The sequence below is a fragment of the Salminus brasiliensis genome, chromosome 4, assembly GCF_030463535.1.
Source record: "Salminus brasiliensis chromosome 4, fSalBra1.hap2, whole genome shotgun sequence".
Taxonomy (NCBI): Eukaryota; Metazoa; Chordata; class Actinopteri; order Characiformes; family Bryconidae; genus Salminus; species Salminus brasiliensis.
The window spans coordinates 43,395,211-43,423,008 of record NC_132881.1 but is presented as its reverse complement, the minus strand read 5'-3'; the positions used below and the strand labels follow the sequence as shown (position 1 = coordinate 43,423,008).

At 41.2% G+C, this 27,798-nt stretch overlaps 1 protein-coding gene across 3 annotated transcripts in view; it reads left to right on the top strand.

Annotated features, from left to right (window-relative positions):
- inpp4b (inositol polyphosphate-4-phosphatase type II B) overlaps window positions 1–27,798 on the top strand; it is a 367,851-nt gene that overhangs the window by 49,516 nt on the left and 290,537 nt on the right. For all 3 annotated transcript variants that reach the window (XM_072678528.1, XM_072678527.1, XM_072678526.1), the window contains exon 4: window positions 21,713–21,831. In XM_072678528.1, coding sequence (XP_072534629.1) covers window positions 21,713–21,831 — 119 coding nt within the window. The remainder of the gene's footprint in view (window positions 1–21,712; window positions 21,832–27,798) is intronic.

The following is a 27,798-nucleotide window of genomic DNA, read 5'->3' as shown; positions in this document are numbered from 1 at the left end:
GGAATTTAGATTCATTTGAGCCAAAACTAATAACAGAAGAAATTTGTCCTTTAGGTGAACTGTGCTGCCTATTCCAGTCGTACAAAATAAACAGCAGGGCATTACTGCAGCCCCATGGATCGGCAAGTGCGATTATTCTGAGTGGGGAATTGTTATGGTAATTGTGAATCACATTCAGCATAATTATATATAATTGTATTGGCACAGCAGTGTCACAGGTGCTGAAATGGCAAGTCATGTTATTGATGAATGAAATTTCATCTTCTGAATAACGTGTCATCCAAAAGCACAGAAATACATCTGATCTAACGCGTGGCAATGCCACTGCAGTAAAAATGAATAGGCCTGCCAAGGTCTGCCCCTTCTGCTACCTCCTTCACCAAAGCCGTTTTCAGGGTTTAAATGGCAGCTACCCATTTAGTGAGAAACATGCACTGTGTGTCCAAATATTTGTGGACACCCCTTCTAATTAATGTATTCAACTACTTTCAGTTGCATCCATTGCTGACACAGATTGTAGACACAGAGCAATTACACGCAAGTCCCTATAGAAAAGTACTGCCAGGAGCAAATGAACATCAAACATTGGCACCATGCCAAGAATGGGCAAGGGGGTTATAAACCCCCCCCCCCAGCATTGAGCTGTGGAGCAGTGGAGCTATGTTCTCTGGAATGATGGTGGTGCTCCATCCAACACTTTTGGGATGAGTTGGGGATACGGTGGGGTGGTGATCATCCAACATCCTGACCTCACTAGCGCTCTTGTTATTGAACACAATCAAATCCTCACAGCAGTGCTCCAGAATTTAGTAGAAATCCCTCTCATGGCTCTCTACTAAGACATTTACCCCAACAAAAGCAGATTTTTTCAGAAGAAGAAAGAATTAGCAGGTGTCCCAATACTTTTGTCCATGTAGTGTATGTTAAGCTATATTAATAAATGCTGAATCAGTCCCATTGTAGTCTGAAGGTGAGGGTCAGTGGATAAGTGTTAGGAACTCAAAAGCAGCAGCTTAGAGCATACCTGGGAATCGAATCCACAACCTTGTGATCAAGGACCCAGTGCACTACCCAGTGAGCCACTACTACATACACTGTAGCGTTGTGGTAATGAATGACATAGACACTTGCCATTTAGGCTGTACTTGCTGATGTTAAGGGAATACGTGAGGGTGTGCATTGTGTAGCTTAGTCTTTGTAAGGATAGTCAATAACGACACTAAAGGGGACGGTTTCTAAGGCTGCATTACGCGTAAATGAGCCTTTTATGGCAGATGGAGATGGTTCTGCATACAGTGAGGCTTTATAAAAGGCTGACTTCAGCTAGTGTTGACTTCCTTTGTCAGTTTGGATCTCTATTTAATCCCACATCTATATCAAATGACATGTTTCTTGATGTAAAACCATGTTAAGGGACTTTTGACATCAACTTAGCTGATCGGTGAGTGTGTTTCTGCTGTGTCAGAGAGATGGAATGCTAAAGTGACAGCCTGCCAAGTGAGACCAGTTGGAAAAAGTGAGTGCTTCATTTTTAATGAATACCTGCAGTATATGGCAGGGCCGTGACATTGTACAGGACACAGTCCTGGCGTTTTCTCAGGCCCTGAAATGAAGCAAGTTTCATTTAGCAATTTTTAATAATATTTCTGTGACTATTTATGCTATTCTGTGACATGAGGCCTGTGCAGCGACATTTGGAGGGGCAGGGGCTCGGGAGAAAAGGGCAAAATCAAATGGATTCAGACTTAATTTAATTAACAGCATAATGCTACACTCCTATTACGATATACAGTAGCTAGGCTTCCACCGGCTAGTAATTTTTGCATGTGATAAAAAGGCTTTGCATAATGCCACTTCCTGCAGAAATCTACTGCAACTTTACGAAAAAAGTGTTTGACATATTCTCTGACACCATCTCTTATTTGTGACTCAAAACATAAACTTAAAAAAATGATGCCTCCTTTTCAGTCCAGCTCCACTTTTAACTCTACACGATACAGTTTGTGGCATATGAGTGAAATGTCACATGAAATAGGAAAAATGTCATGAAATATTACAAACACTTTATATTTCTATATCAAAAACTGTGAATTTTCCACAGCATATACTGAGAACTGTCCACAGCATACACTGAGAATTTTCCATAGCATACACTGAGAATCTTCCATAGCATACCCTGAACATTTTCTATAGCATACACTGTCCACGGCATACACTGAGAATTTTCCATAGCAAACACTGAGAATCTTCCATAGCATACACTGAGAATTTTCCATAGCATACACTGAGAATTTTCCATAGCAAACACTGAGAATTGTCTATAGCAAACACTGAGAATTGTCTATAGCAAACACTGAGAATTTTCCATAGCAAACACTGAGAATTTTCCATAGCAAACACTGAGAATTGTCTTTAGCAAACACTGAGAATTTTCCATAGCATACCCTGAACATTTTTTATAGCATACACTGTCCACGGCATACACTGAAAATGTTCCATAGCATACACTGAGAATTTGCCGTAGCATACACTGAGAGTTTCCATAGCAAACACTGAGAGTTTCCATAGCAAACACTGAGAGTTTCCATAGCAAACACTGAGAATTTTCCAATAGCATACAGGAAAAACTTTCTATGGGGGAAAAAATCTATAGGAACTTTCTATGGGACAAAATGCAACCAAACAAAAATGTTGACTATTTTCAGAGTTTTAAAAACCAAACAATAAATCAATTAATTAAGACAATAATCATCATAATTAAAATAAAATAATATTTTATATACATTGTTATATGCAAAATAATTATTAATACATTGTTCAAACTATAGGAAATATTTAGTTCAAACAAAACCAAAAAACTCCCGTTTTCATTCCTTTAAGGGTCAGTGTACAATAATAATGCAAAGAAAAGGAACAACAACAAGAGGAAAAATTATGAAATATCGTATACCATGAGATCGCAAAACCGCCTATTTTTTTTTTAGACGGTTATCACATGAAAATCTCATACCGTCGCGTATAAAGTCATGGATTTAGCCACTCAGTCTCCATAGACAAATGCTGGCAGCAGCATGACATTGTCATTGGCACATTTGTCACATTTGTGGAACCTTTAGTAAATTTCTGCCCTGGTTAACTGTAAGTGCTATCACTGTGAAACAGCAGCTCAGCCACAAGGCAGTAGACCGCGGAAAGTCCCAGAGCTGGGCAGCCGAGTGCTGAATCACCTATTCTCTGTTGCGTCACTCGCTACAGAGTTCAAACTGCCACATCAGCACAAGAGCTGTGCATCAGGAGCCTTGTGAGATGGGTTTCCATGGCCGAGTAAGTGCACACAAGCCTAGGATCACTATGCACGATGCCAAGCATCGGTTGGAGTGGTGTAAAGCATGCTCTCAGTGGAGCAGTGGAAATGTGTTATCTGGAGTGATGAATCACGCTTCACTCTCTGGAAGTCTGATGGAGGTATCTGGGATTGTCAGATGCCAGGAGAACAATGCCTACTGCAGATAGGAAAGTTTGATGGAGGAGGGATAATAGGGGTCTAGGGCTGTTCTTTAGGGTTTGGGTCAGACCCTTAGTGTCAATGAAGGTTGATGCCAATGCTACAGCTCACAAAGACATTTTAAACAATTATGAGCTTCCAACTTTGTGAGAACAGTTTGGGAAAGGCCTATTTTTGTTCTAGACAACCTATACACACACAGTTAAACCTATGAAGACATGATTTATCTGATTTGGATTGGAGGAACTCCAGTGACCTGCACAGATCCCTGACCTCAACCCCACTGAACACCTTTGGGATGAACAAGAACATCGATTGCAAGCCAAAATCAGTGTTTGACCTTTCAAAAACTCTTTGACTAAATAGGCAGAATTCCCATAGACACACTCCAAACTCACGTAGAAAGCCTTCCCAAAAAGTGGATGACCTTATAACCTCCAAACTCTACTACTGCCCATATAGACGTGACAATCATGTGTCTGACGCCAGGAGAACAATACCTATTTGCAGATTAGCTATAGTCAAATTTGATGAAGGAGCAATGATGAGGGTTGAATGACCACCAATGCAGCATTAGTAGGCAGCCAACATGCTCAGCGGAAAGTGCCGGATCCCCCGCTCTGATACATCAGCCAACAGACTATGAGGACAGTGATGAGGGAGAGGGCACCATCTACCCACCCAGAGAGAGCATGGCCAATTATGCTCTCTCAGGATCTGGCTGCTGATGGCAAAGAAGCATTGCCCATCACATTCACACTAATGATCCTCTTTTGTAGGAACAGCTTGGGAAAGGGCCTTTCCTGTTTCAGTCCCCCTGTACTCACAGTAAGGCCTGTAAAGATGTGGTTTGTCAAGTTCGATGTGGAGGAACTCCAGTGGCATGCACAGAGCCCACTAAGCACTTCATGGGATTAACAAAGGTGCTAAACAGGACAAACATATGGGCATAATTGCCATAGACACACTCCAGACTCATGTATATACTGTCCATAATTTTGGAATAAGATGTTCATCAAGCTCATCTAGATGTGATGGTCTGGTGTCTACATACGTTTGGCCATGACGTGTATATGTAAACGTCCTGTGAGTGGGAGGTCTCGTCACTTGGAATGGGTGTTCTAGAATTGTAGTGGCAGTATCTGATGAAACTGAATGTAATGGTGTGAAAAGAGTAGCTCTTTTTCTTGGCCCTGCTGTGGAAACCCCCAATTCTGCTGCTTTCTGTCTGTCGCTGCTGCTTCTTTCATGTTCCTCCCTGCAGATTTCTTGTTAAGATTTGTTTGTGTGATGGCAAAAAGTGCCAGGGCTGATCAGATGGGAACCAGTGGCAGAGATAAGATTGTGGTCCCTTTGTAGTCGTCCTTGACCCTTTTTTAACGTCCCCTTTGCTATCTTGGGGCTTTGAGTCACTTCTCCATGCGTTTGGGTCAAGGCACATTTCTGTTTCAGTCAAAAGAAGCTTTGGTCAGAAAGGTGAAGGTCAATCGTGGGACGCAAGGTTAGTGCTGTTAGATTCAATGTGTGTGTGCTAATGCTATTAGGGCTCTGGATTGCATTGGCCTATTGTAAGTCTGCACTTATTGGTGGCCAGGGTGTAAAATACAGGGGGAGTGGGGTATCTGATCCCCCTAATTAATCCCCCGGTTTAATCCCTCAATGGCAAAGACAGAAGACAGAAGAAAGAAACAGGGCTGAAGGGGGTTAATCAGTCAGCCAAGATATGTCTGGTATCTAATGTTTGCTTCCTTAGTGTAGAATTGGCAAAGCTATGCTGAAATTGCTAGCAACACCTGTACTGTCAACAATCTCATCTCAGCAAATACATGCCAGAAATAATTTATTTTCCCAACATATGTATGTTTTTTTACTTGAATATTGCTTTGTCATTTTGTGCATTGGCCCCAAACAAATATGGCACCTTTGGTTTCCCAAAGCAAAAAGACTGGGTTTTAGTTTTTTTGTTGGTTATGTTTACGTTGCTAATATAACGTTTTCTATTCCTTGAGTTTATCCTGAAGAAAAATGAGACATGTTTACAATGAAAGCAACTGAACCACCCCTAGTTTGGAAAGAACTTGGCCCAGCACATTAGTTCCACTAGTTCCACTAGTTCCACTTCCACCATATAGGACCTATTAATATAAAAGGTTTTAAAGCCCTCAGTGTCACTGCTGGACTGGAGGATTGTCCACCAACCAGAAATATCTAGCTAACAGCGTCCTGTGGGCAGCACAATCCTGTGGGCAGCAGCGTCCTGTGGGCAGCAGCGTCCTGTGGGCAGCAGCATCCTGTGGGCAGCAGTATCCTGTGAGCACTGATGCAGTACTAGAGAATGACCAACACAAACTCTGCAGCATCAGATGAGCTTCTGCCTCTGACTTTACATTACAAGGTGCACCAACTAGGTTGGAGTGTCTACTGTGTCCGCTCTCTATCCACTCTATTTAAAAATCTCCAGCAGCACGGCTGTGCCTGATCCACTCGTACCAGCGCAACACACACTAACACACTTGCACCCACCATGTCATTGTCACTGCAGTGCTGAGAAAGACCCACCACCTAAATATTACCTGCTCTGTGGTGGTCCTGTGGAGTCCTGACCACTGACAAAGATGGTGATCAGAGGCTGTAATAATAGACAGTCTGTAATTATAACACTACAAAGTGCCCCTATATGTGGAGCTGATATAACGGCCCTGATATGACTGTATGTATACAGACACTGACTTCCCTGTGACAGGCTAGGGTTTGATTGCTTATACTAATGAGTCCTCGGGCAAGACTCCTACCTCAACCTACATTCTCTTACCTGTGTCACATCATTTAAATGTAAGTCACTACTTTCTATCCATCTATCCATGAGTCGCCAGTGTTTACTGTGTAGCGTCTGCAGTGAGACACTGCAGTCTGGCAGGATGCAGGTCATTGCTAGTTTCCTCACCTTGTGGGTTTCCATGACACAACGGTGTGCATTGTGTGTTCTTAAAAAAAACACCTGCAGGTGTCTGGAAAGCCGTCTGCCACGGCAGCCCTGCGGTTGTCTGGGGAATCTCTCGGGCCGGAGGAGACACTTATCATCTCAGACACACACCGTCTCCCCTGACGCTGGCGCTGCGGCTTGCTAACTCCTGCATGCTGGATCAAATGTGACTTCACAGACTCTCATCGCCATTTGATCCCGCAGTGAGAAGGGGAATTTATTTGTTTGCATGGGGAGACGGAACCAATGGGAAGATAGCTCCGGCTAATGCAGTTGCGCAACACTGGATAGAAGCTGTGCTAACACGATCACGGTCAGATTCCAGCCTGTCACCTTTCAGCTCACACTCGGACGCCTACAGAGCTCATCAAAGGCGTCCGGCTCTCGGGGAGATTGAAATATATGCAGCTTAGCTTCCAGTGGGCCGCTGTGTCTTACCAAAAATAGGTCTTAAAATGTTTGCAGCTATCTGGGAAAGGCCGAGGGGAATGGTTTAACGCAGCTCTTCTGTTCTTTTGTTATTTTATTTCGTCTCATTATCACCACTTGCAAAACCTCTAATTATTTTTTCCTCAGTATTACCAAAGAGCTGGTTGAAGAGTGCGTGTGTTCTCCTCTGTTACAACCCCCAGCGACTCGTTTAACTGAGGTTGTAACACAAATGGGAAACAACAAGACAGGAATGAGGGGAGCAGGCCAACAACAGTTTCAGAAGTTCAGCAAAAGCTTTTTTAATGAAACACATCATATAAACAGTCAACAGGAGAGTGAAATTACTACATATTAACCCACAGACATTTCAGTGGGATCTGAAGGGATGCCACCCACCACTCCCAGTCTATAAAAAAGAGACAAAGCGGGATTCAACCTCCACATTTAACCCATGTGTGGCTGTGAACACCCACACTTACACTACATTAGATTAAGGCGGTGAGAACACACACCTGGGGCAGTGGGCAGCCACCTCAGGGCCCAGGGACCCAAACCACTGTTCTAACCTTTAGGCCCTGGCTGTATCCCTTAGTCTGAAAAACAGAAAATTCATATTCATTCATTCATTCATATTCATATTTACATACCGAGTTGAGTTGTTGTTGTAGTTGCTGTTGTTGTTTTATTTATATTTAACCAATTGGATTTATTTAAGCCATTTGGAATCATTAGAGTATCAGCAAATACTGAGCAGTGTTCATTTTGGCAGGTGATTTTGTGTCACACTCCCAGGTTCACCTCCTATCTCTCTTGACACCCTGGACTACAATTCCCATGATGCCTCATGGACTTCTGCAACAGTCACAAACCCTTTCTCCAACCAATCAGGAAAGGTTCCCACGATCAGCGTCACCAGAGTATTAATTACAATGACCTGTTTTCATTCATCTGTTTGTATTTAAAGACTGACCTGTTTGTATTTAAAGACTGACCTGACCTATTTTCCGTCTCTGGATTTCTCGTTTTTGCCAGGTCCTTTTGCTTTGTTTGTACGATCTAACGGGCCTATAGTTTTGACCCTTGCTCGACTTTTTGACTCTGCTTTTGCCTATTCCATGTATCTGATTGTCCTGCTGGTTTTGACCTGGACCATATCTCTACCTGTTGTTGTGAATCAACCGCTGATCATTAAAGTTCTGTGAGCGTCTGGTTCGCCGAGCCCGTGTCACATTTTCCTGGCTTTGTTTGTCCACTATTGGAACTGTTAGAACAACTCAGCCAGTTGGCACTGCTTTACATGTAGTTATTGATTAGTTGTCTCTAGGGTCTAATAAAAGAACGGAGCATGAGGGATGAGCCATCATCACATTAAGTCTTATTTTCCTGGGGCTACTGTAATTGAATAGTTATAAGGGCAAGAATCGGCTTTCTGGAATCTACTACTACGACTGTGTAGGGCTCTTCATAGCTCACTGATGTTTACTTGATAAACAGGATCTAATAAAGCTCAAAATCCTTCGTTGTTTTATGCAGCTAGTGTCAATTTCCGAACAAGAAAACACATTCAGACCTCAATCCTTCACATACATACCTATCCACTAGCTCAACCCAGAACGCAGGCCTGGGCTACCAGCCACTAATACAACACAAGCCATGTTGCCGATCCCATCTGTGCTTTATTCCACTTTTTTTTTTTCTCTACCGAAGATGTGCCAATTTAGAGTCTCGGTTCTTTGAACTCTGAAATTAAAATATTCCTCCATCACTCAAAGTACTGCGTAGGGTCTCATCCTTTAAAAAAAAAACAAAAAAACACCAGCCTCCAATCTGTGTCACATTTTTGATTTAGTTTTTGATTTTAATCTTGTAACTAAAATTAGTTTTGGTCACTTTTTAGCAATCAATTTTATTTTCATATTTAGTCTAAGTTTAGTTTAGAAAACTAAACAGATTTTTGTCAAATTTTAGTTAATTTTAGTTTAATGTTAGTTATAATTTCTACAATATTTTGTCTAATTTTAGTTATGCATTTTTTGAGTTTTGCAATTTTAGAACATTTTTCAAAAAGCAGCTTTAAAATGATGTTACATTTAATAACATGTTAACATTTGAAATTATGGTAGAATGGAAGGAAATACATGCATTTATTTATGTTTTACTAATATGATTTTAAGATAATCAAACAAATACAGCACAGTGTGGACATACACTGTGGCTGAGGGTGGACTTTGCCATGATAAACTTTGTTTCCACTGCCACTTAGTTTTGCTATATTAATTTTTGTTTTTTTTTTTCATTTTCCCAAAATTTTCCAATTTTTCTTTTTTTTTATTGCATAATATTTGAGCTTGGTAAAGTTTGTTTGATATTTTACACTTTAAAGACAGTCCCTTACCGTCTTCAGTGCCAGCTGCATCGATTCTGGCTATTTTGATTAAATGTACTCTGCGAAATGGAAAGATTAAGAGCTGTAATAAAATATAATGACTGTGATTTGTTCTCGGTTCCACCATGATTTGAAAAATGTAATTTTAGGATGTTAAACTCCTCTGAACCGCCGGAGGTTCCTGGCTTTGTTTGTCCACTATTGGAACTGTTAGAACAACTCAGCCAGTTGGCACTGCTTTACATGTAGTTATTGATTAGTTGTCTCTAGGGTCTAATAAAAGAACGGAGCATGAGGGATGAGCCATCATCACATTAAGTCTTATTTTCCTGGAGCTACTGTAATTGAATAGTTATAAGGGCAAGAATCGGCTTTCTGGAATCTACTACTACGACTGTGTAGGGCTCTTCATAGCTCACTGATGTTTACTTGATAAACAGGATCTAATAAAGCTCAAAATCCTTCGTTGTTTTATGCAGCTAGTGTCAATTTCCGAACAAGAAAACACATTCAGACCTCAATCCTTCACATACATACCTATCCACTAGCTCAACCCGGAACGCAGGCCTGGGCTACCAGCCATTAATACAACACAAGCCATGTTGCCGATCCCATCTGTGCTTTATTCCACTTTTTTTTTTCTCTACCGAAGATGTGCCAATTTAGAGTCTCGGTTCTTTGAACTCTGAAATTAAAATATTCCTCCATCACTCAAAGTACTGCGTAGGGTCTCATCCTTTAAAAAAAAAACAAAAAAACACCAGCCTCCAATCTCCACGCTCTTGCTGGGTTTAGTGCGTTTTTTTAGCCCCGGCAGCATGGCCATTTGTCAGGATTTCCCTTTTGAGCCGAGTAGCGGAGTGAATGCGGCTCTCTACTAGTACTCCAACTGTGAACCGCTTTGAAGAACTCCGTCCATTTCTGCTTCCGACGGCTTTGAAGCTGCACTTGGGAAGTTTTATTTCTGTATAAATACTTGGGGAAAGGTTCGGTTCGTAAATCTGCTGTGAGTCGAGTCATAATGTAGCCTTTCATAGTTCTTAAATATCAGCTTTGAAAATCTGCTTTACTCATGTAGGGGCCACTTGGCTGGAGCCGAGCGCTTTGCTTCTTCTTTTTTATTATTATTATTTTCTTCCCTTGGAAATTTGAGGCTTTGAAATGACACTATTTTCTGACAAATGTCATTTAGAAAATGGCAACTGCGCCATAAACATTGTGCAATTTGAAGGTAATGAATTGAAGATAATAACAGCGTTTCTAAAGCCGGGGAAAATGTTCGTTTAACCCTAATGCTCAGAGGCATTAAATCTGGATAAATCCTCTCCGTATTGGCACAGCAGCGGCAGCGGCAGCACTTTTGCTGACTTGCATCAGCTCACTATTGACTGGGAGACTCAGGCAGTTTGAAGCACATTCAACTGAAAAATGTGGTTACAGCCCATTCAGGTACTTTCCCAATTACACACACTTACTCAAACACTCCAACACAGTCACACACATAATCTCCTTTTTTCATTACACTCGTCTGGAACAGCTACATCACCAGATGCACAAATGAAGTGAAAACCATTTGTAAATGCAATTATTAGCCAAAAACACACCCCATATTTATTACTACTTTTTATTAAATGTGTAAAATCAGAATCCGGTGCAGAGCTCCACAGGATTCTGGAGGAGCCTGTCTTATTTGATTGTTGCCATGGCCAGATCCAAAAAGCTTTCTGAGACTTTTTAGAAAGAAGGTTGTAGATGCAGCTGAGTCTGGGAGGAGATTAGAAATCAACTGGAAAGACTAAAGTTTACCAGGAAACTGCCCTCCTTAATGACTGAAACGGGGAGGGCCCTTGGGCTGAGTTCAGAGCTGCTTCTAGGTTCATAGCTGAAGCTAACGCCCCCCTCTATCTAGAGATGAGAAAAGGGGGGTGGGTTTAAAGGGGGGTGGGGCAGAGTGAGCAGGTGTTTGACATAGTGATGGAGTGAGACTGAGGGTTTATATGTGGCTGAGTGGGAGGAGTTGGGGGCATGGGCCACCTCCCAAAATGAGTTTACGTCATAACTCCACTTTATATCCGGGTAGTATCTGAATCTACTTCGACCGGATTCTGTTTACACTTGTCATTGAAATGCGTCCCCAGTGTGATCAGATGAGATCCGATGAGATTTTACTTTGCCGTGTAAAAAACACACCATCACGTACATCACTTCCACTTCACTTCCTGTAAACACCTGCTCTGGGAGACTGACCAGTGAGGGATCTACAATGGCGTGGAACAGTAAATGGTTTTCACATTCCCAGAGTGGCTCTATCAGAAAATGTGACAGACTATGAGGAAACGGTGAGGAAACAAACTCTGTAATAAGATAGTCCTTTATTAGTCCCGCAGTGGGGAAATTCACAAATTCAAATACTGCCGTCATCTACTGGTAAATAAGCATGAGTGCAAGAATGCCAATGCTACCTAATAGACAAGCGAGAGAGAGATTGAGGAAGAGAGAAGCCGAGATCCACAGTAATTATTAATCGTATTAGGGACTTAGGAACCCAGCCAACATGCTCATGTGGGGCTCACATAGGTGGAACGTGGGCTGGGTGGGTTCTAGGAGGGCATGTGCTCTGAGTGGGTTTATACATACTTTACTACGTACCTCTGCTTGCCTGACGGAATCCGTTCACCCTTGTTTTAAATGTGGACGAGACCAGTAATCCGATCACAGTGCGTCTTGGGGGTGTTTACACCTGGCTTTTCACATGGAGTAGTGATACAGATGCTGGCGTTTTCAGGGAGCTCCCATATCTGTGTTACCTTCTGACTCTCTCCTTTTAATTAGGCTGTTATAGTCAGACCTGCCGGAGTCGCCAGACACACTCTGATACTGCTCAACATTCTCTGCTCTCCATAAAATCCTCTCAGTACTAACTCTCTCTTTTTACCTTCTCCGAGTAAATGGCCACCCAGCCCGACCTGCTGGAAGATTGCCCGCTGATGTCCCCTCTACCTGCGTCAGACCAGCTGCCACCTACCAGTCCGACCAGCAGGCCCCCCACCCACCTCCACTCATAGCAGATCAGCGGCACACCCTCCTACCACTGCTACCTAATGACCATGTTAAAACCTAAATGGACTTGTAACTATCTGCCACTATTAATATCACCACTATTAACTATCTGTTGTATCTGGTTTGGTCATTTTTATCATTAATGTTTAAATAGTTCTGACCAGAGGAGGATGGGTCGGGTCTCCCTTGTGAGTCTTGGTTCTTCCCAAGGTTTCTTCCTCCAGCTCTGAGGGAGTTTTTCCTTTCCACTGTCACCGTTGGCTGCTCACTGGGGGTCTTTGATCCTTCATGTCTTATGTTATTTCTTCTTTCTTCTCTGTCTCTGTTTTTATTAATTACTAATTATGTAAAGCTGCTTTGGCTTGACTTGACTTATTATCCAAACGTGATCTGATCACCAAAACCACTGTAAATGCCTGGTGTGAACAGACCCAAAGACAAAGACCAGGACTTCTGGAACAATGTGATTTGGAAAGATGAATCTTGAGCCTTGCCCTGCGTGGTGATTGATCCTTGCACACCTCCCATGCAAATCAGACCTGTGCAGTGTCTTTCTGATGGTAGACACTGTACTTTGAGGGACATTGAACTGAGAAATGTGGTTACAACCCATTACAGCCAGGTACTTTCCCAATTACACACACATTCGGAGACACGCAAACCCGTATTCAGCCAGACCACAATCTCCTTTTTCATTACACTCGTCTGATGCCATGAAAGCAAACGTCTCTTTTTGATTTCCGTCTTTTTGTCAGTGCTCCTTGTCTCTCTTTCTGTTGAGCAGAGCTTGGACGGCTACGTCACCAGACGCACAAACAAAGCAAATATCACCCCATGCCTTGTTTACACTCTCCGTAGATGAGCTTTTGTTTGTTTGTTTGTATGTAGACAGGGGTGGCAGATTGCAGATTAGAGATTTATCATCTGACGCACTGTTTTTTTTTCTTACATTAAAATAATCTCCACTAATCTATCTTTTCCTTTTTTCTTCTTCTCCTCTATTCGAGTCATTAGAACCGAGCAGCAGGCAGTTAGTGCTTATTGCTTTCGGAGCTCTATTCAGCCGGCACCTTACAGACGGTTTTAAATGAGTTTTTGCCGAACAGGGTGCCCTCGCAAGGTTACAATTCAAGTGGTTGGCAAGGATTTCATTCCTCAAAGCGCAATCGAGGGCTGGAAACACTCTCTGCCTATTAAAAGTGCCGTGCTCAGCAGGCTGGATGTTAAACGTGACGTATAACGCGGTTCGTTTGAGTTGCGACGAGTAACAGAACAAATGAAATGGCTTCCCTCCACTACAAATCCTGTCACATCTCGAGGAAATTACAGGGTTTAGTGCAGGAGACTGAGCTCAAGTGCTCACTGAAGCTTGCACGTCTTTTCGGGGGGAAGCTGCCGTAAAAAGTGAGGGTTTTTCTGGCTCCGTTTGCTTTAGAGACTTAAACTCTCTTCTGCAAAAGACATCAATGGAACCACAGCCAAAACAGCCCCCCCCCACACACACATATTATAAGAAAGAAAGCACCATGAAGCTTTAGTGCTGTATATTTTATATACAGCACTATATATTTTATATAAAAGTTAGGACACCCCATGAAAACCTTTAACTACTAGCATTCGCTCTTCATTTGAACAATAATGAGATGTAATTATTAGAAATGTAGGGTGCAGAACATCAGCTGCAGATGTTCAGAACATGGTTCGAGAGGATTCTGGAGGAGTCTGTTTTATTTAAACCTCAGACATTTAGTCTAGATTGTTGGGGGGGGGGGGGGGGTGAAGATCACCATGGCCAGATCCATATAGCTCTCTGAGGCCTTCAGAAAGAAAATGTAGATGCAGAGGAGTGTGGGAAGGGTTTTATAAAGATCTCAGTACAATTAGAAATCAGTTGTTCTACTGTCCGAACACCAGGGCTTGTAGAACAATGTGCTTTGGACAGATGAATCGTGTGAGTCTTGTTCTATTGGGTATTCAGATGTTTTGGTTTCCTCCTTGCTCACCTCCATTGAAAATGAAACTTGTTTGGTCTCTGTGCGATGGCAGATGATGATGTACCTTGGCATCACCTGTTCTATATCATCTATGGTCAGAAACAGACCTAAAAAGGTGGTTTGGTTTTCATGCGAGGTGAGCAAGGAGATCAATAAAAAAGTGAGTACCCATCATGGCAAAACTTGATTCATCTGGATCCTGTGCTGACATTTTAATATTTAGAATCGTTTAAATAAGACAGGCTCCTCCAGAATCCTGTCTAACCATGTTCTGGTCATCTGCAGCTGATGTTCTGCACCTCATTCTAATTTTACACATTATAAGTAGTAATAAATACATTGTGGTGATCTAATGTTTTCTCGCAGAAATATTATATTTCTATTAATTACATTTTATAAATGATGGTGAATTGACATGTCCTGAGTTGTATGTGTTTACTTATATTAGCTCCATCTCTCAATATTGTTCACATAAAGATATAATGGCCATATGTTTAAAAATGTTCAAAAAGACAACCATTTTCATGGGGTGTCATAACCTTTTCACACAGCTGTATTAGCATGGTTCTTTATTAGGGCTGAATGCTCCTCATGGCTGATATCCTCTGTGACCTTGTACTTTCTTTTGCATTTTGTATGAGTATTTTCCAAAAAGGAAACAGTGAATAGTTTACCGCCCTCTTTGTTTACCAAATAAAAGCAGCAGATATTTAAAATATTCAAGGCCTCGATGTCGAAGACTGGGTAAAGGTGCTTGATAAATAATTAATGGTAGAAGGAAACTTTAAAGCTCAATTATCCACGCTGGTTTAGAAGCTTTTCCAGCCACAAATGAACTAAATCTTGGGCTGAATTTAAGCAGTCAGTAGACATTCCTCATTGTAAATCCTTTTTAGTCTAATTTAGGGTTTGATATGCTCTCAGAAAACTCGCAGTAAACGCCTCATACATGCCTGAGCTATTAGCTTTGTGCTGTTGCTGTTTGAACACACAGGCGTCTCTAAGTAACGGTTCTATCCAGTGCTCAAACAGAATTATGATGATTTTGGTAATGTGGGGGTTTCGTAGCATAATTTATTGAAGCTGAAAGTAGCTGGCTGCTGGGTAGGGCCTCCTGACTATCCCCGGGATGCTGAACGGTGTCTTTGTTTGTGCAGAAACAGTAAGGAAAGTGTCCTCCTTAACTCAACTGACCTTGCTTTTTACATCTAGTGCACTTCAGTGTATTAACAGCCACAGTGAGATTATGAGTCTTGAGTTATTACTGTCGTTTAGCCCTACAGTCCATTTGCATTTCATAAATATGTAAGTGAAATGATATAATTAGTGATCATGTTACTTACATAATGAATTACATTTACATTCAATTTACATTTCATATGAACAGATCCAAAGCCAAGTCTTTTATCAGCTTCTTTTAGTCTTGATGTGAAGTAAATGTGAAGAACATCATTTATTTTTCTTCCCAGTAATAGACTAATAACATTTGCAGCTATTGTATGACTGTAATACAGCATATCTTCTCTGTCAGACAAAAACCTTGTATCTTATTAGTGCCATTTCTGACTTTTAGAATGTAAGTCTGGCAGTTGTTCTCTACACTTTATCAAAAACTCACGATCAGAATCAGAATCAAAAATACTTTATTGATCCCAGAAAGGAAATTGCAGTTGTCGCAACCGTTTGTGTAAGAATAAATTCTACAAATAAACACTCTATAAAATAAAATAAAGTAAAACAAAAAGAGAACAAATGAAATATGTACTTGTTTATAAATTATCTAAAATAACTAAGTGGCAGTAACTGTGATAATACATATAGAATATTCTTTTTAAATTGACTTCTGTTGAAATTTAGGAAGTTTTATTTTTCCTTCTCCTGTAAAGCTGTTATTTTGGAGACAACAAGTTTTTTTTGTCCAACCGCGAGAATCTTTGCTGTGAGCATAAAGTCTTGTATCTATAGAATCATTGTAAATTGAATTTTTTGAATTTTCCCTTTTCTCAACTGTTCATAGAGCCCCCTAGCACTAGCAGTGCTTTTGACACTGTGTGGGTAAGTACTTAACATATGTCTCCTCTCAGAGGAAAGTGTTGGGTCCCCAGTTCCACTGCACCAGCTAACAGCTAACATAACTTAAGAGGGGAGATGAGGAGCAAAAGAGTGCCATCTACCCACCCAGAGAGAGCATGGCAAATTGTGCTCTCTCAGACTCAGACCGCTGATGGCAAAGAGACATGGCTCGGGATTCGAACTCACAACCCACAGAGCCAGTTCGGGGCCTGTTGTAGGCGCTCTTCAGTCGCAAAGACTCTAAATCACCAGCTGTGGAGCACGATATACACTGTAAAAAGTGAAAGAGAGCAGAGGTTTTTTGAAGGTGTTTCTAAACTGCTTTGCAAAGTTTTATGTTAGTTTCATTAAAAGTCAGATTTTAGATTGAACTGGCAAACCATTTCACAGTCCATTAAATCTTCTCAGATCATCGATTTTTACGTCACAACCAAAGAGTTATTTCCCGACGTGCAGTTTTGGTCTATGACAGCGTTCTCATGGAAGGAATCCGGCCTAAGTGTGGTGCCTTAACCCACTTCATCACATGTTTGTACTCGACACAGCAACTTAACAGAATCTTCTCCTTCATTTGAGGTCAGGCATTCCTCCAGTGGATTGAATTTACAGAAAGCAAGGTCTCACTCGAGAGTGTAATGTGTGTGTGTGATGGATCAGCCACTTCAGAGAGCACATCAAGGAGAGCAGAAGGAATCAGAGATAATGTACCTCATCAGAAAGCTGGCGTAAATATGGCGGCAGGGTGGCATGATGTCTGCTTGCCCTTGAGTCGTGACTTAATCTTGAGCTGAGCTTTACGGTAGATAGGTTTTTTTTTTTGTTATTTATTGCCATTGTTCAGTTTTATAAGGCCTATCTGAAATGTACTTCTGCGTGTTTTGTGATTTTGGGAGTAGTTTTGACAGCTTCAGCCTGTTTAACATCTGTATGCTCTTAACAGGAGGGGCTCTGTTGTCCACATGAGGCAGGCGAGGGTAAGACAAATGGATTTTGCAGTTTTATACACCGTCCTCTGTTAAATTTTGTAAAACATTTATCACACAGGCAGTTGCATCAAACAAACACAGAGCGCCATCTGCTTTATTGTAAAACTACTCACCAAAGGTTCTGATCTGAAACTGCAGAGGACTATAGATGAGAGCAGCACATCCGGGTGCATGCTCTGCTGTAATGCTATGCTCAACTTGTGGTGAAAGCAGCCTGTCGCATTTGACTTGCATCACAGACAAATTTAGAGGTCTTGCACAAAATAAGAATCAGCTAATGATTTATACTAAGTCCTATAACCGGTTATGCAAGCAATTATTTTGCCTTATAGCAGCTTCAGAGTCATGCTGATGCTCCACTGACTGTAACAGGGAGAATGGCGTCTCCTTCATTGCCACTCTGGGCCGAGTGCTGTTACTGCACTATGAAACTTTGGTGAAGCTGCACAAGAACCTCACTCCAGAAGTGTGTAATGCTGAGTGACCCGAGTCATACTAGTGTAAAATTCTGTAATATCACTCCCCCTCAGTCCATATACTTCTTTACCCTTTTTGGGCTTTTGCAGATATGCATGTGTACAGTTGTCCACAAGGGGGCGCAAAACATTATTTGCATTTACTGCAGTGGTGTAAAAGTGAAATACTGTAAACTGTAATGTAAAATGTAATGTTAATCTGAACCTGAACCTACACCCCAATCTACACCTAAACTCAACATTCACCTACAACTTAATCTACACCTACACCTAACCTTAACCCACAGCTTAATCTACACTTTAATCTACATCTTAATCTACACTTAAACCTAACCTTATTCTACTCCTAAACCTAACCTACACCTAAACCTAACCTTAACCTATACTTTAACCTACATCTTAATCTACACTTAAACCTAACCTTAACCTAAACCTAAACCCTGATCTACACCTTAATCTATACCTAAAGCTAAACCTAACCTACTCCTTAGTCTTCACCTAAACCTAACCTAATTATATACCTTAATGTAATCTTCACCTAAACCTAAATTTACCTACACCTTAATCTCATGGATCTGGCTTGGAAGTCTCACTCACTCCTAGTTGGTGGGCTTCTCTATAAGGGGGTTTTATTATTATTTAGGGTTTTTTTGGTGCTTTACTGTGTATATCTGTTAACACTAATAGACTAATCTTTGTGTTACAATAACTTGCCCTTTTTGAATCATTGAAATAAAACAATAAACAAAGAGCCATAAAAAATGATGACAGATGATGCTCTGACAGCTGTAATGTTTACTGACACAAATAAAACAACTATGATAACTAAGAGCCTGTATCAGTATTTTGTCCTCAAGTCCTCCTCTGGCCTTGATGACTTACTTTCATAACATGTTCTAAAAATGATCTAAATTAACTGCTTCCCACACACTGTTCCCTGCTGTCCATGCATCTCCTACAGTCCACACATCTCCCAACATAGTCCCACTAGCTTTCAGTTGGGTATAAATCTAATGTCTGTGTTGCCATAGCATAAACCTGCTCACTCCTCAACCCACTCCATCACTTGGTGAGTGGTGCCACAGCTAACATGCCCATGTGGGGCTTGAATGGGTAGCCCATCCGGGAACCAGCAAATTTTGTTTTCATTTTGCCCACATGTGGATGCCCACCAGTATCAGTGATGGGACCAGGAGGGGTTAAGTGTAGGCCCCGTCTGGGTTGTACACTGCACAGGTCTAGATGGGACCCCTGAGAGATTAAACTGGGCTGTAACAATGGAACCTGGAACCCACCTAGCCCCAAAGGTGTCAAAAGTATTGACCTTCATTACTCAGGTAGAAGTGGAGATACTAGGGTTTAAAAGACTTCTATAGAAGCTGAAGTATCAACTTAAGCTTTTTACTCCAGTAAAAGTGTAAAAGTACTGGTTTCAGAACGACTTCAAGTAGAGAAGTAAAAGTAATGGAAGGAAAACAAAGGCCAAAAGCTTAGACCACGCCACAGGGGTCTATAGTGCACTACCCCCCTCCCAAAAACACATTTCTCTAAAAGTCACAATGAGGAGAATGTTCTATTGAAATGTTGATGTTGAAAAATGTTGGGCTGCACTAGGCTCCTGTTTCAGCTGCAGATCTGCCCATTAAAAATGAAGCATTTCAGTAATATCAGCTCTATTAAAGGAGCGTCTCTGTGCTCTACTGAGCATTAACATGTACTTCATGGAGGAAAATATGATGAGTAGTTGTCTATAAGCATTGTAATGGTGCAAAAAGTCAAACTTCAGAGGCGTGTGATCAATAAGCTTTATTGGAATGTAAATGTGGGGCTTAGTCGGGACATTTCACTGCAGGTCTCTGCTGAAAAATAATGACTCCAGTAAAGTATAGATAACCAAAATTTCTACTTAAGTAAGGTAATGAAGTATTTGTACTTCAGTACTTGACACCTCTGCCTAACCCACATAGTATGACCTTGCATTGACTTGTTGGCCCATCTAGAAAAGCATGTAGATCCTTCAAACACGTCAAACACAGCTGCTCAACATCAACGTATGACATCTGACCGTCTGAGCAGTTATCTATTCACTGCTGAGCTCACATTGCAATGAAATATGTAATTACATACATTTGAATAGTAATAAAAGTAATATATCTGGACTTCTGAGGGTCAACATTACTTTAAGACCAGTCTTCCATTAGACCGTCCTCCCAACCCAATGTGTTTGCTAATCCCAGTGTTCTGAAATGACCAGCGGTTAATGTGTAGATCGATTTCTGTGTACAGTATATGCCAGAAGATTCCTCTCCATTTAGATCAAATGTGCACTTTGGCCTCAATTCAGAAAGCCAATCCTGGCTGTGTCTCCGAGCTCCCGTCCTCTTAAATGCTGTTAAACTGTGTGCCAGTCTTTCTGATATACTAACGCTGTGTAATGCAGTATTCATACAGATATTGAGTGTCCAGAGCTCGCTCAGAAACAGACCGAGCCGAGCAGAGGGGCGTTTAGCTGCTCATTAATGAATGTGTGGAACAGTTATAAGGCCTGGAATCGACGCTAGGCTCGCTTCTGTTTCTACAGAGCAGTCGATCCACTGGTGCTAAATGAACGCCCACAGTGTCCATTTAGGTCTGGAAGGAGTGTAAACGTGCACAGGAGCGCTTCGGCAGAGTGAGTTAAATTACTCCCGCTGATTTTACTGATGTGTTTACTGCTCTTTTCTTCCTCTCCTTGCACTTTTAGTGTGCACGAGTACATTTAAGGGGGAGCTGCTTGAGTGGGTGGCGACTAAAACACAAATCTGGCACAGTCCAGAGAGAGAGAGAGAGAGAGAGAGAGGTAGTAGAGGTACAGAGAGAGAGAGAGGTAGAGAGAGAGGTAGTAGAAGTATATATATATATATATATATATATATATATATATATATAGAGAGAGAGAGAGAGAGAGAGACTTAGAGAGAGAGGTAGTAGAAGTATAGAGAGAGAGGTAGAGAGAGAGGTAGTAAGGGTATTTAGAGAGAGACTTGGAGAGAGAGAGGTAGTAGAGGTACAGAGAGAGAGGTAGAGAGAGAGAGAGAGGTAGTAGAAGTATAGAGAGAGAGGTAGAGAGAGAGGTAATAGAGGTATATATATAGAGAGAGGTAGTACAGGTACAGAGAGAGAGGTAGAGAGAGAGGTAGAGAGAGAGGTAGAGAGAGAGGTAGAGAGAGAGGTAGTAGAGAAAGAAAGAGAGAGGCGAGTGGTAGGGTGAGAGAAGGGAAATTGTCCTTTAGTCTGGGAGTGAGGCACTGGGCAGACTGGCCTTTCCTGCTAAAGGAAACTGGGGGGAGGGTTAAAGGGCGCTAAAACTTTCTCTAGCGGAAATTAAACTGCTATCAAAAACAGAGTGTGTGTGTGAGAGAGAGAGAGAGAGAGAGAGAGAGAGACAGACTAGTTTTTATTACCACTGTCGTCATTACTGTTTGTCTTACTGTAGTTGCTGTTGTTTTAATGCTTGGGAGACAATGTACTTGATACTAGATGAGAGAGAGAGAGGTTGGATGTGGTCATGTGCCTTCCTGTTTTTTTCTGGGACAGAAACTGCCCCTCAACTCCACCCCCTACAGTCCACAGTCCCCCCCCCCCCCCCCCCCACACACACACTTTCCCTTTCTTTCTGTTGTTCTTCCTGTATATGTTCTGTGTTCTCTAACCTTTTACTCTCTGTTTGCCAACCCTTGCTCCCACCTCCCTCCCTCTCTCTCTCTCTCTCTCTCTCTCTCTCTCTCTCTCTCTCTCTCTCTCTCTCTCTCTCTCTCTCCCTCTCTCTCTCACTCAGCCTGTAGGGAGTTGGAGCCAGAGTTCAGGGACAGAAAGCCGAATGCTCTGGTGCAGGTGGCTGTACTGGATGCTCATGAGCACGGGATCATTGCTTACGCCTGCACCGAGGTGGTGGAGGTAAGAAAACACACACATACACATACGCTTACACACACTGACTGCTTTCTCACCTGACATTTGGGCCCACGATATATATAGGCAGTACAACATTACCGTTAGCATGTTCAATGTGTTTCCACACACACACACACACACACACACACACTTCCCTGATGCCAGTAAGTTAAAAGCAATATCCCGGAAATTGGAATTCTATATATTCCAAGACAGACTCGCTGTGACAGACATAGCGAGAGAAACAGACCCTGATTGCTCTCTCTTTTTGCTCAGTAGCCCTATCAGTGTCCTCTGTGGGCGGGGTTTACAGTTGACCGCTCTCATTTATTGTGCATTAGCTCAGTTTAGTGTCCTGCAGCTTCATGGCAGAGTCCAGCTCCAGCTGTTGCTTGGTGCTACTTCCCTGAAAAGAGTGTTTGCAGGGTGGGATGCGGGACGTCTGCAACCCTGTACCCTACAACAGTGGAACAATGCCAACACTCCTGTCCTCGCCCACTCCATCACTTACTCTCCTTTCCTGGAAAGTCGTAATTTTCCCACACTGCTGATTTGGAAGAAGCAGGCGGGTCTTCTAGCTCCAGTGTCTCGACTATTGCACTCGCCATAGTCAGACACCAATCAGCTTGAGCTGAGATAACAGCTTAAGATTTAATATGATGCAGGGTCATATCAGAATATTTGACCTATCTGCCCATTATACCTGCTCCACTCACCATACAGGAACCCTGGGTTTCTCTGTGTACTGTATTATTAGCCTCAGCCTCCTTTCACCATGTTCTTCAATGGTCAGGACTCCACAGGTCCACCACAGAGCAGGTCTTATTTGGGTGACTCCACTCCACTGACATGATGGTGGCATGTTTGACAGTGTGTGTTGGGCTGGTGCCAGTGGATCAGACAAGCAAAAAGCCATGAAAGTGTGTTATTGTGATGTTGGCACAGGAAGGGGTGTTTTTGGCATGAAGCGAAGACTAAAGTGCCTAAAACTTTAGGATCACTTTAGAACATTAAGATCTGAGTAACACACATCCTTTCATGGGTTATTGCTTTTATAAACATCCAATATGTTCGAATGCACCAATGTTCATTTTATTAATGTATTTATTAACAAATAACAATGAGCTATTCTTCCGCCAGACAATGTAGTCCGTTACCAGTGAGCACCTATGTGACATTTGAAGCCCCTGAAGATGTTGGCCAATATTAAAGTACTTTAGAATACAGCTATTAACATAACGATGCTAGAACTACTTTTGGTTCCTTGACAAAAATTTCAGTGGGTGATGGTTTGGTGAACGAGTTTCGCAAATATTCTGAAGTTGGAAGAACCTTTAACCTTTAAGAACCTTATTCTCAATGACTTTTCTTACATCCTAAGAATTACTAATCGGTAACTACATGCAGTTAAGTGGAAGTTGGGGAAAAGCCAGCAACCACTGGTGGTTCTGAGGATTTTAAGAGGCTAAATGATATAAAAGGTTCTCACAAGTACCTTTTAAATGGTTACGGCTTCAAAGAACCCTGATTTCATGCTGTTGAAAAACAGCCAGGTTTAACAGCGATTCCATACTTTTGACCTGTGGTGTGTGAGGCGGGCACTCAAGACTGCGACTGTAAAAGTGTTTAGCTTGGCTTTGTGCACGTGTGTGTGTGTGTGTGTGTGTGTGTGTGTGTGTGTGTGTGAGAGAGAGAGAGAGAGAGAGACATTCTTAACGTGCCAAGCTGGATGGAAAGTCTTTGAGCTCAAACTTTGAATCCCTCCTCAGCAGTTCTTAATCCACACACACACACACACACACACACACACACACACACACACACACACACACACATAGTCACACCCATTTTGGTTGCCATGACAACCCTTTGCAGACTCATATTTGGCGGCAACAGCTGGTTGTCCCTTTGCCCCCTTTAGGAAATACCGAGACACCCCTCCACCACACCAGCCCCTCCAATGCCACAGCACTGTCCCACACACCCCCACCCTCCTCTCTTTCCCTCCCTCCTTCTCTCCTTCCTCCCCTCTTCCACCACATGGGCTGTCTGTCCCTCATGAGTGCACAAAGAGAACTCTATTTCCCTCTAAATGAGATTTGCCGGAGGACAGAGAGAGAGAGGGAGAGGGAGAGCCAGAGAGAGAGAGAGAGAGAGAGAGAGACTCAGAGAGACAGAGAGAAAGTTCTCTTAAGTCTGCTCTGATGGCAGTTAAGCTGTTTGTGTGGGTCTGTAGTGACAACAAATGATAAAACGCTAATGCTAAATTGGGCAGCCACCAAGCTCACTGGAGCCATAAAGCGCTGATTAGTTTGGTTATCCTTGCACACAGTTTGGAGGTGCTGTGTTAGCCTTTCAGCATGGAAACGGCTTTAGGGTTTAAGGTTTAAACCCGGTTAAAGGTGGCAAACACGTGCTGGACTCTGGACAGAGGGCCTGATGGACATGGCCTGGTGTTTGGGATGTCTGAAGAAAAGGGTAGGTGGGAAAGCTTTTTATTGACTGCACTCGAGTACCTTTCACTCTTCTGACTGTCGCTCTGGGTTGAATGAATAAGGATTTTGTGTAATATTCAGATTAAGCCTAGCACTACATTTAACAGGACTTTTAAAGTGAACCCTGACTGTTAAGTGCACTAAAAGTGTAGCAACAGCATAGTAATAGAATAGTAATATTGTAGTGACTGTGTACTAATAGTGTAGTTATAGCATAGTAACAGTGTTAATAATACAGTGGTAGTGTAGTAACAGTATAGTAATAGTGTAGTAACAATGTAGTAAGTGTAGTAACAGCGTAGTAATACTGTACTGACTGTGTACTAATAGTGTAGTCATAGCATAGTAACAATGTAGTAATAGTATAGTAATAGTCTAGTAATAATATAGTAATATTGTAATAACTGTGTACTAACAGTATAGTAATAGTGTCATTACAGCTTAGTAACAATGTAGTAAAGTACAGTAGTAGGATATTACGAATGCTGTAACACTGTACTAATGGTGTAGTAATAGTATAGTAACAGTGTAGAATAGTATAGTAATAGTGTAGTAACAGTGTATTATAGCATAGTAACATTATAGTAATAGAAAACTAACAGTGTAATAAGTGTACTAATAATGTAGTAATAGTGTAGTAACAGTGTAGTAATAATGTACTAATAGTGTAGTAACAGTGTAGTAATAATGTACTAATAGTGTAGTAACAGCATAGTAACAGTGTAGTAACAGTGTGGTAATAATGTACAATAGTGTAGTAACAGCATAGTAATAGTATAGTAATAGTGAGATAACAGTTTAGTAATAATGTACTAATAGTGTAGTAACAGCATAGTAACAGTGTAGTAATAGTGAGGTAACAGTTTAGTAATAATGTACTAATAGTATAGTAATAGTGAGGTAACAGTTTAGTAATAATGTACTAATAGTGTAGTAACAGCATAGTAACAGTGTAGTAATGGTGTGGTAACACTGTCCTAATAGTGAAGTAACGGTGTGCAGATGTGTACAGATGTGCAAATGCACACAAACACCAAACAACAAACACAAATTCATCCAGTACTTAGCACTTTTTTTGCTGAATGCAATCAAATCCTCACAACAATGCTCCTTCAAAATCAAGCAGAAAGCCTTCTTCCCTGGACAGTACAGACAGTTATTCCAACAAAATCAGGATCAACTCTTTTTAAATCTTTTTGATTTCAGAAGAAATGATGAATGACACAGTGTCCCCATACTTTTGTCGATATAGTGTATATTGGGCATGTCCACCATGTTGAGCATTCCTTTCAGTGGTGAATCTGCATTGGTGTTAGAGTGTAGTCCAGTGCTAAGCTAAGTCCAGTTAACTCCACTGAAAGCTACATTAAACCACAACCTTTTCAAAGTTCAACTGTAATATTTCTGCATGAGTAAAACTGAACGACCTATTTAGCTGATTAGTGAGTTTTTGGGCTCAACAACTTGCACTGTTGTGAAATTTAGCATTTAGCTGAGGGCCATGACTGTTTTTGCTGTTCCATTGCCTCTAGAAATCATGACTCTGAGAGTTTTGAGCCAAACGCATGTTAAATATCCCCCCCCCCCCATACGTATAAATTAATAAACGCCCTGGCATACTTTCCCTTGATTTAATATGGTTCCACATTATCTCTGATAACCTCTTTTATTGCGAAATGATGTAAGCTTATTCTCACAGCACGATCATGTTTAATGATGTTTCATTTACAGAACGATCTTTAATAGGATGAGAGCAGCAGTGTGATGTAATATGTGAATAAGTGTAAAGAAAGTAGAGCCGGCTTGTCTCACACTTCGGCTTCTGTAGTGGTTCTGGATGGAGCACCATCACTCCAGAGAACACAGTTCTTCCACTGCTCCACAGCTCAATACCTGGGGGCTTCATACCCCTCTACTAGCCCACACCTGGCATTAGGCAGCATGGTGCCAACTGGTTTATGTTTATCTGCTCGGCAGAGTCCTATTCTTTTGGCAGTACTTCTCTACAGGGACTAGATAACAGCTGTGTGTGTGCATTTGCACATCTGTGTCACCTGTGATGCCTGTTAGTTCCTAATTATGTTAGACCTTCACTTCTAACAATGAGAGAGCTCACTTGACTGTAACGTAAATACCATAGAAACAAAATTCCAACACTAGTTACCAACCAGGACTTGGGTTTAGGATAAGGTTTAGAATAAGGTTAGGTTTAGATTTAAGGTTTAGGATAAGGGTAGGGTTATATTTGAGGTTTAGGATAAGGTTAGATTTAAGGTTTAGGATAAGGATAATGTTAGGTTTAGATTTAAGGTTTAGGATAAGGTTAGGTTTAGATTTAAGGTTTAGGATAAGGTTAGGTTTAGATTTAAGGTTTAGGATAAGGTTAGGCTTAGATTTAAGGTTTAGGATAAGGTTAGGTTTAGATTTGAGGTTAAGGATAAGGATATTTTTAGATTTGAGGTTTAGGATAAGGTTAGGGTTAGATTTAAGGTTTAGGATAAGGTTAGGGTTAGATTTAAGGTTTAGAATAAGGTTAAGGTTAGATTTGAGATTTAGATTAAGGATAGGGTTAGGGTTAGATTTGAGGTTTAGGATTAGGTTAGGGTTAGATTTAAAGTTTAGATTAAGGTTAGGGTTTAGATTTAAGGTTTAGGATTAGGTTAGGGTTAGATTTGAGATTTAGGATAAGGTTAGGGTTAGATTTGAGATTTAGGATAAGGTTAGGGTTAGATTTAAGGTTTAGATTAAGGTTAGGGTTAGGGTTAGATTTGAGGTTAAGGATAAGGTTAGGGTTAGATTTAAAGTTTAGATTAAGGTTAGGGTTTAGATTTAAGGTTTAGGATAAGGTTAGGGTTAGATTTAAGGTTAGGGGTTAGATTTAAGGTTTAGGATAAGGTTAGGGTTAGATTTAAGGTTTAGATTAAGGATAATGTTAGGGTTAGATTTGAGGTTAAGGATAAGGTTAGGGTTAGATTTAAGGTTTAGATTAAGGTTAGGGTTAGGGTTAGATTTGAGGTTAAGGATAAGGTTAGGGTTAGATTTAAAGTTTAGATTAAGGTTAGGGTTTAGATTTAAGGTTTAGGATAAGGTTAGGGTTAGATTTAAGGTTAGGGGTTAGATTTAAGGTTTAGGATAAGGTTAGGGTTAGATTTAAGGTTTAGGATAAGGTTAGGGTTAGATTTAAGGTTTAGGATAAGGTTAGGGTTAGATTTAAGGTTAGGGGTTAGATTTAAGGTTTAGGATAAGGTTAGGGTTAGATTTGAGATTTAGGATAAGGTTAGGGTTAGATTTAAGGTTTAGATTAAGGATAATGTTAGGGTTAGATTTGAGGTTAAGGATAAGGTTAGGGTTAGATTTAAGGTTTAGATTAAGTTTAGGGTTAGGGTTTAGATTTGAGGTTTAGAAGAACTCAAGGGATAGGGTTAGATTTGAGATTAAGGTTAGGGTTAAATGTAAGGTTTAGATTAGGGTCAGG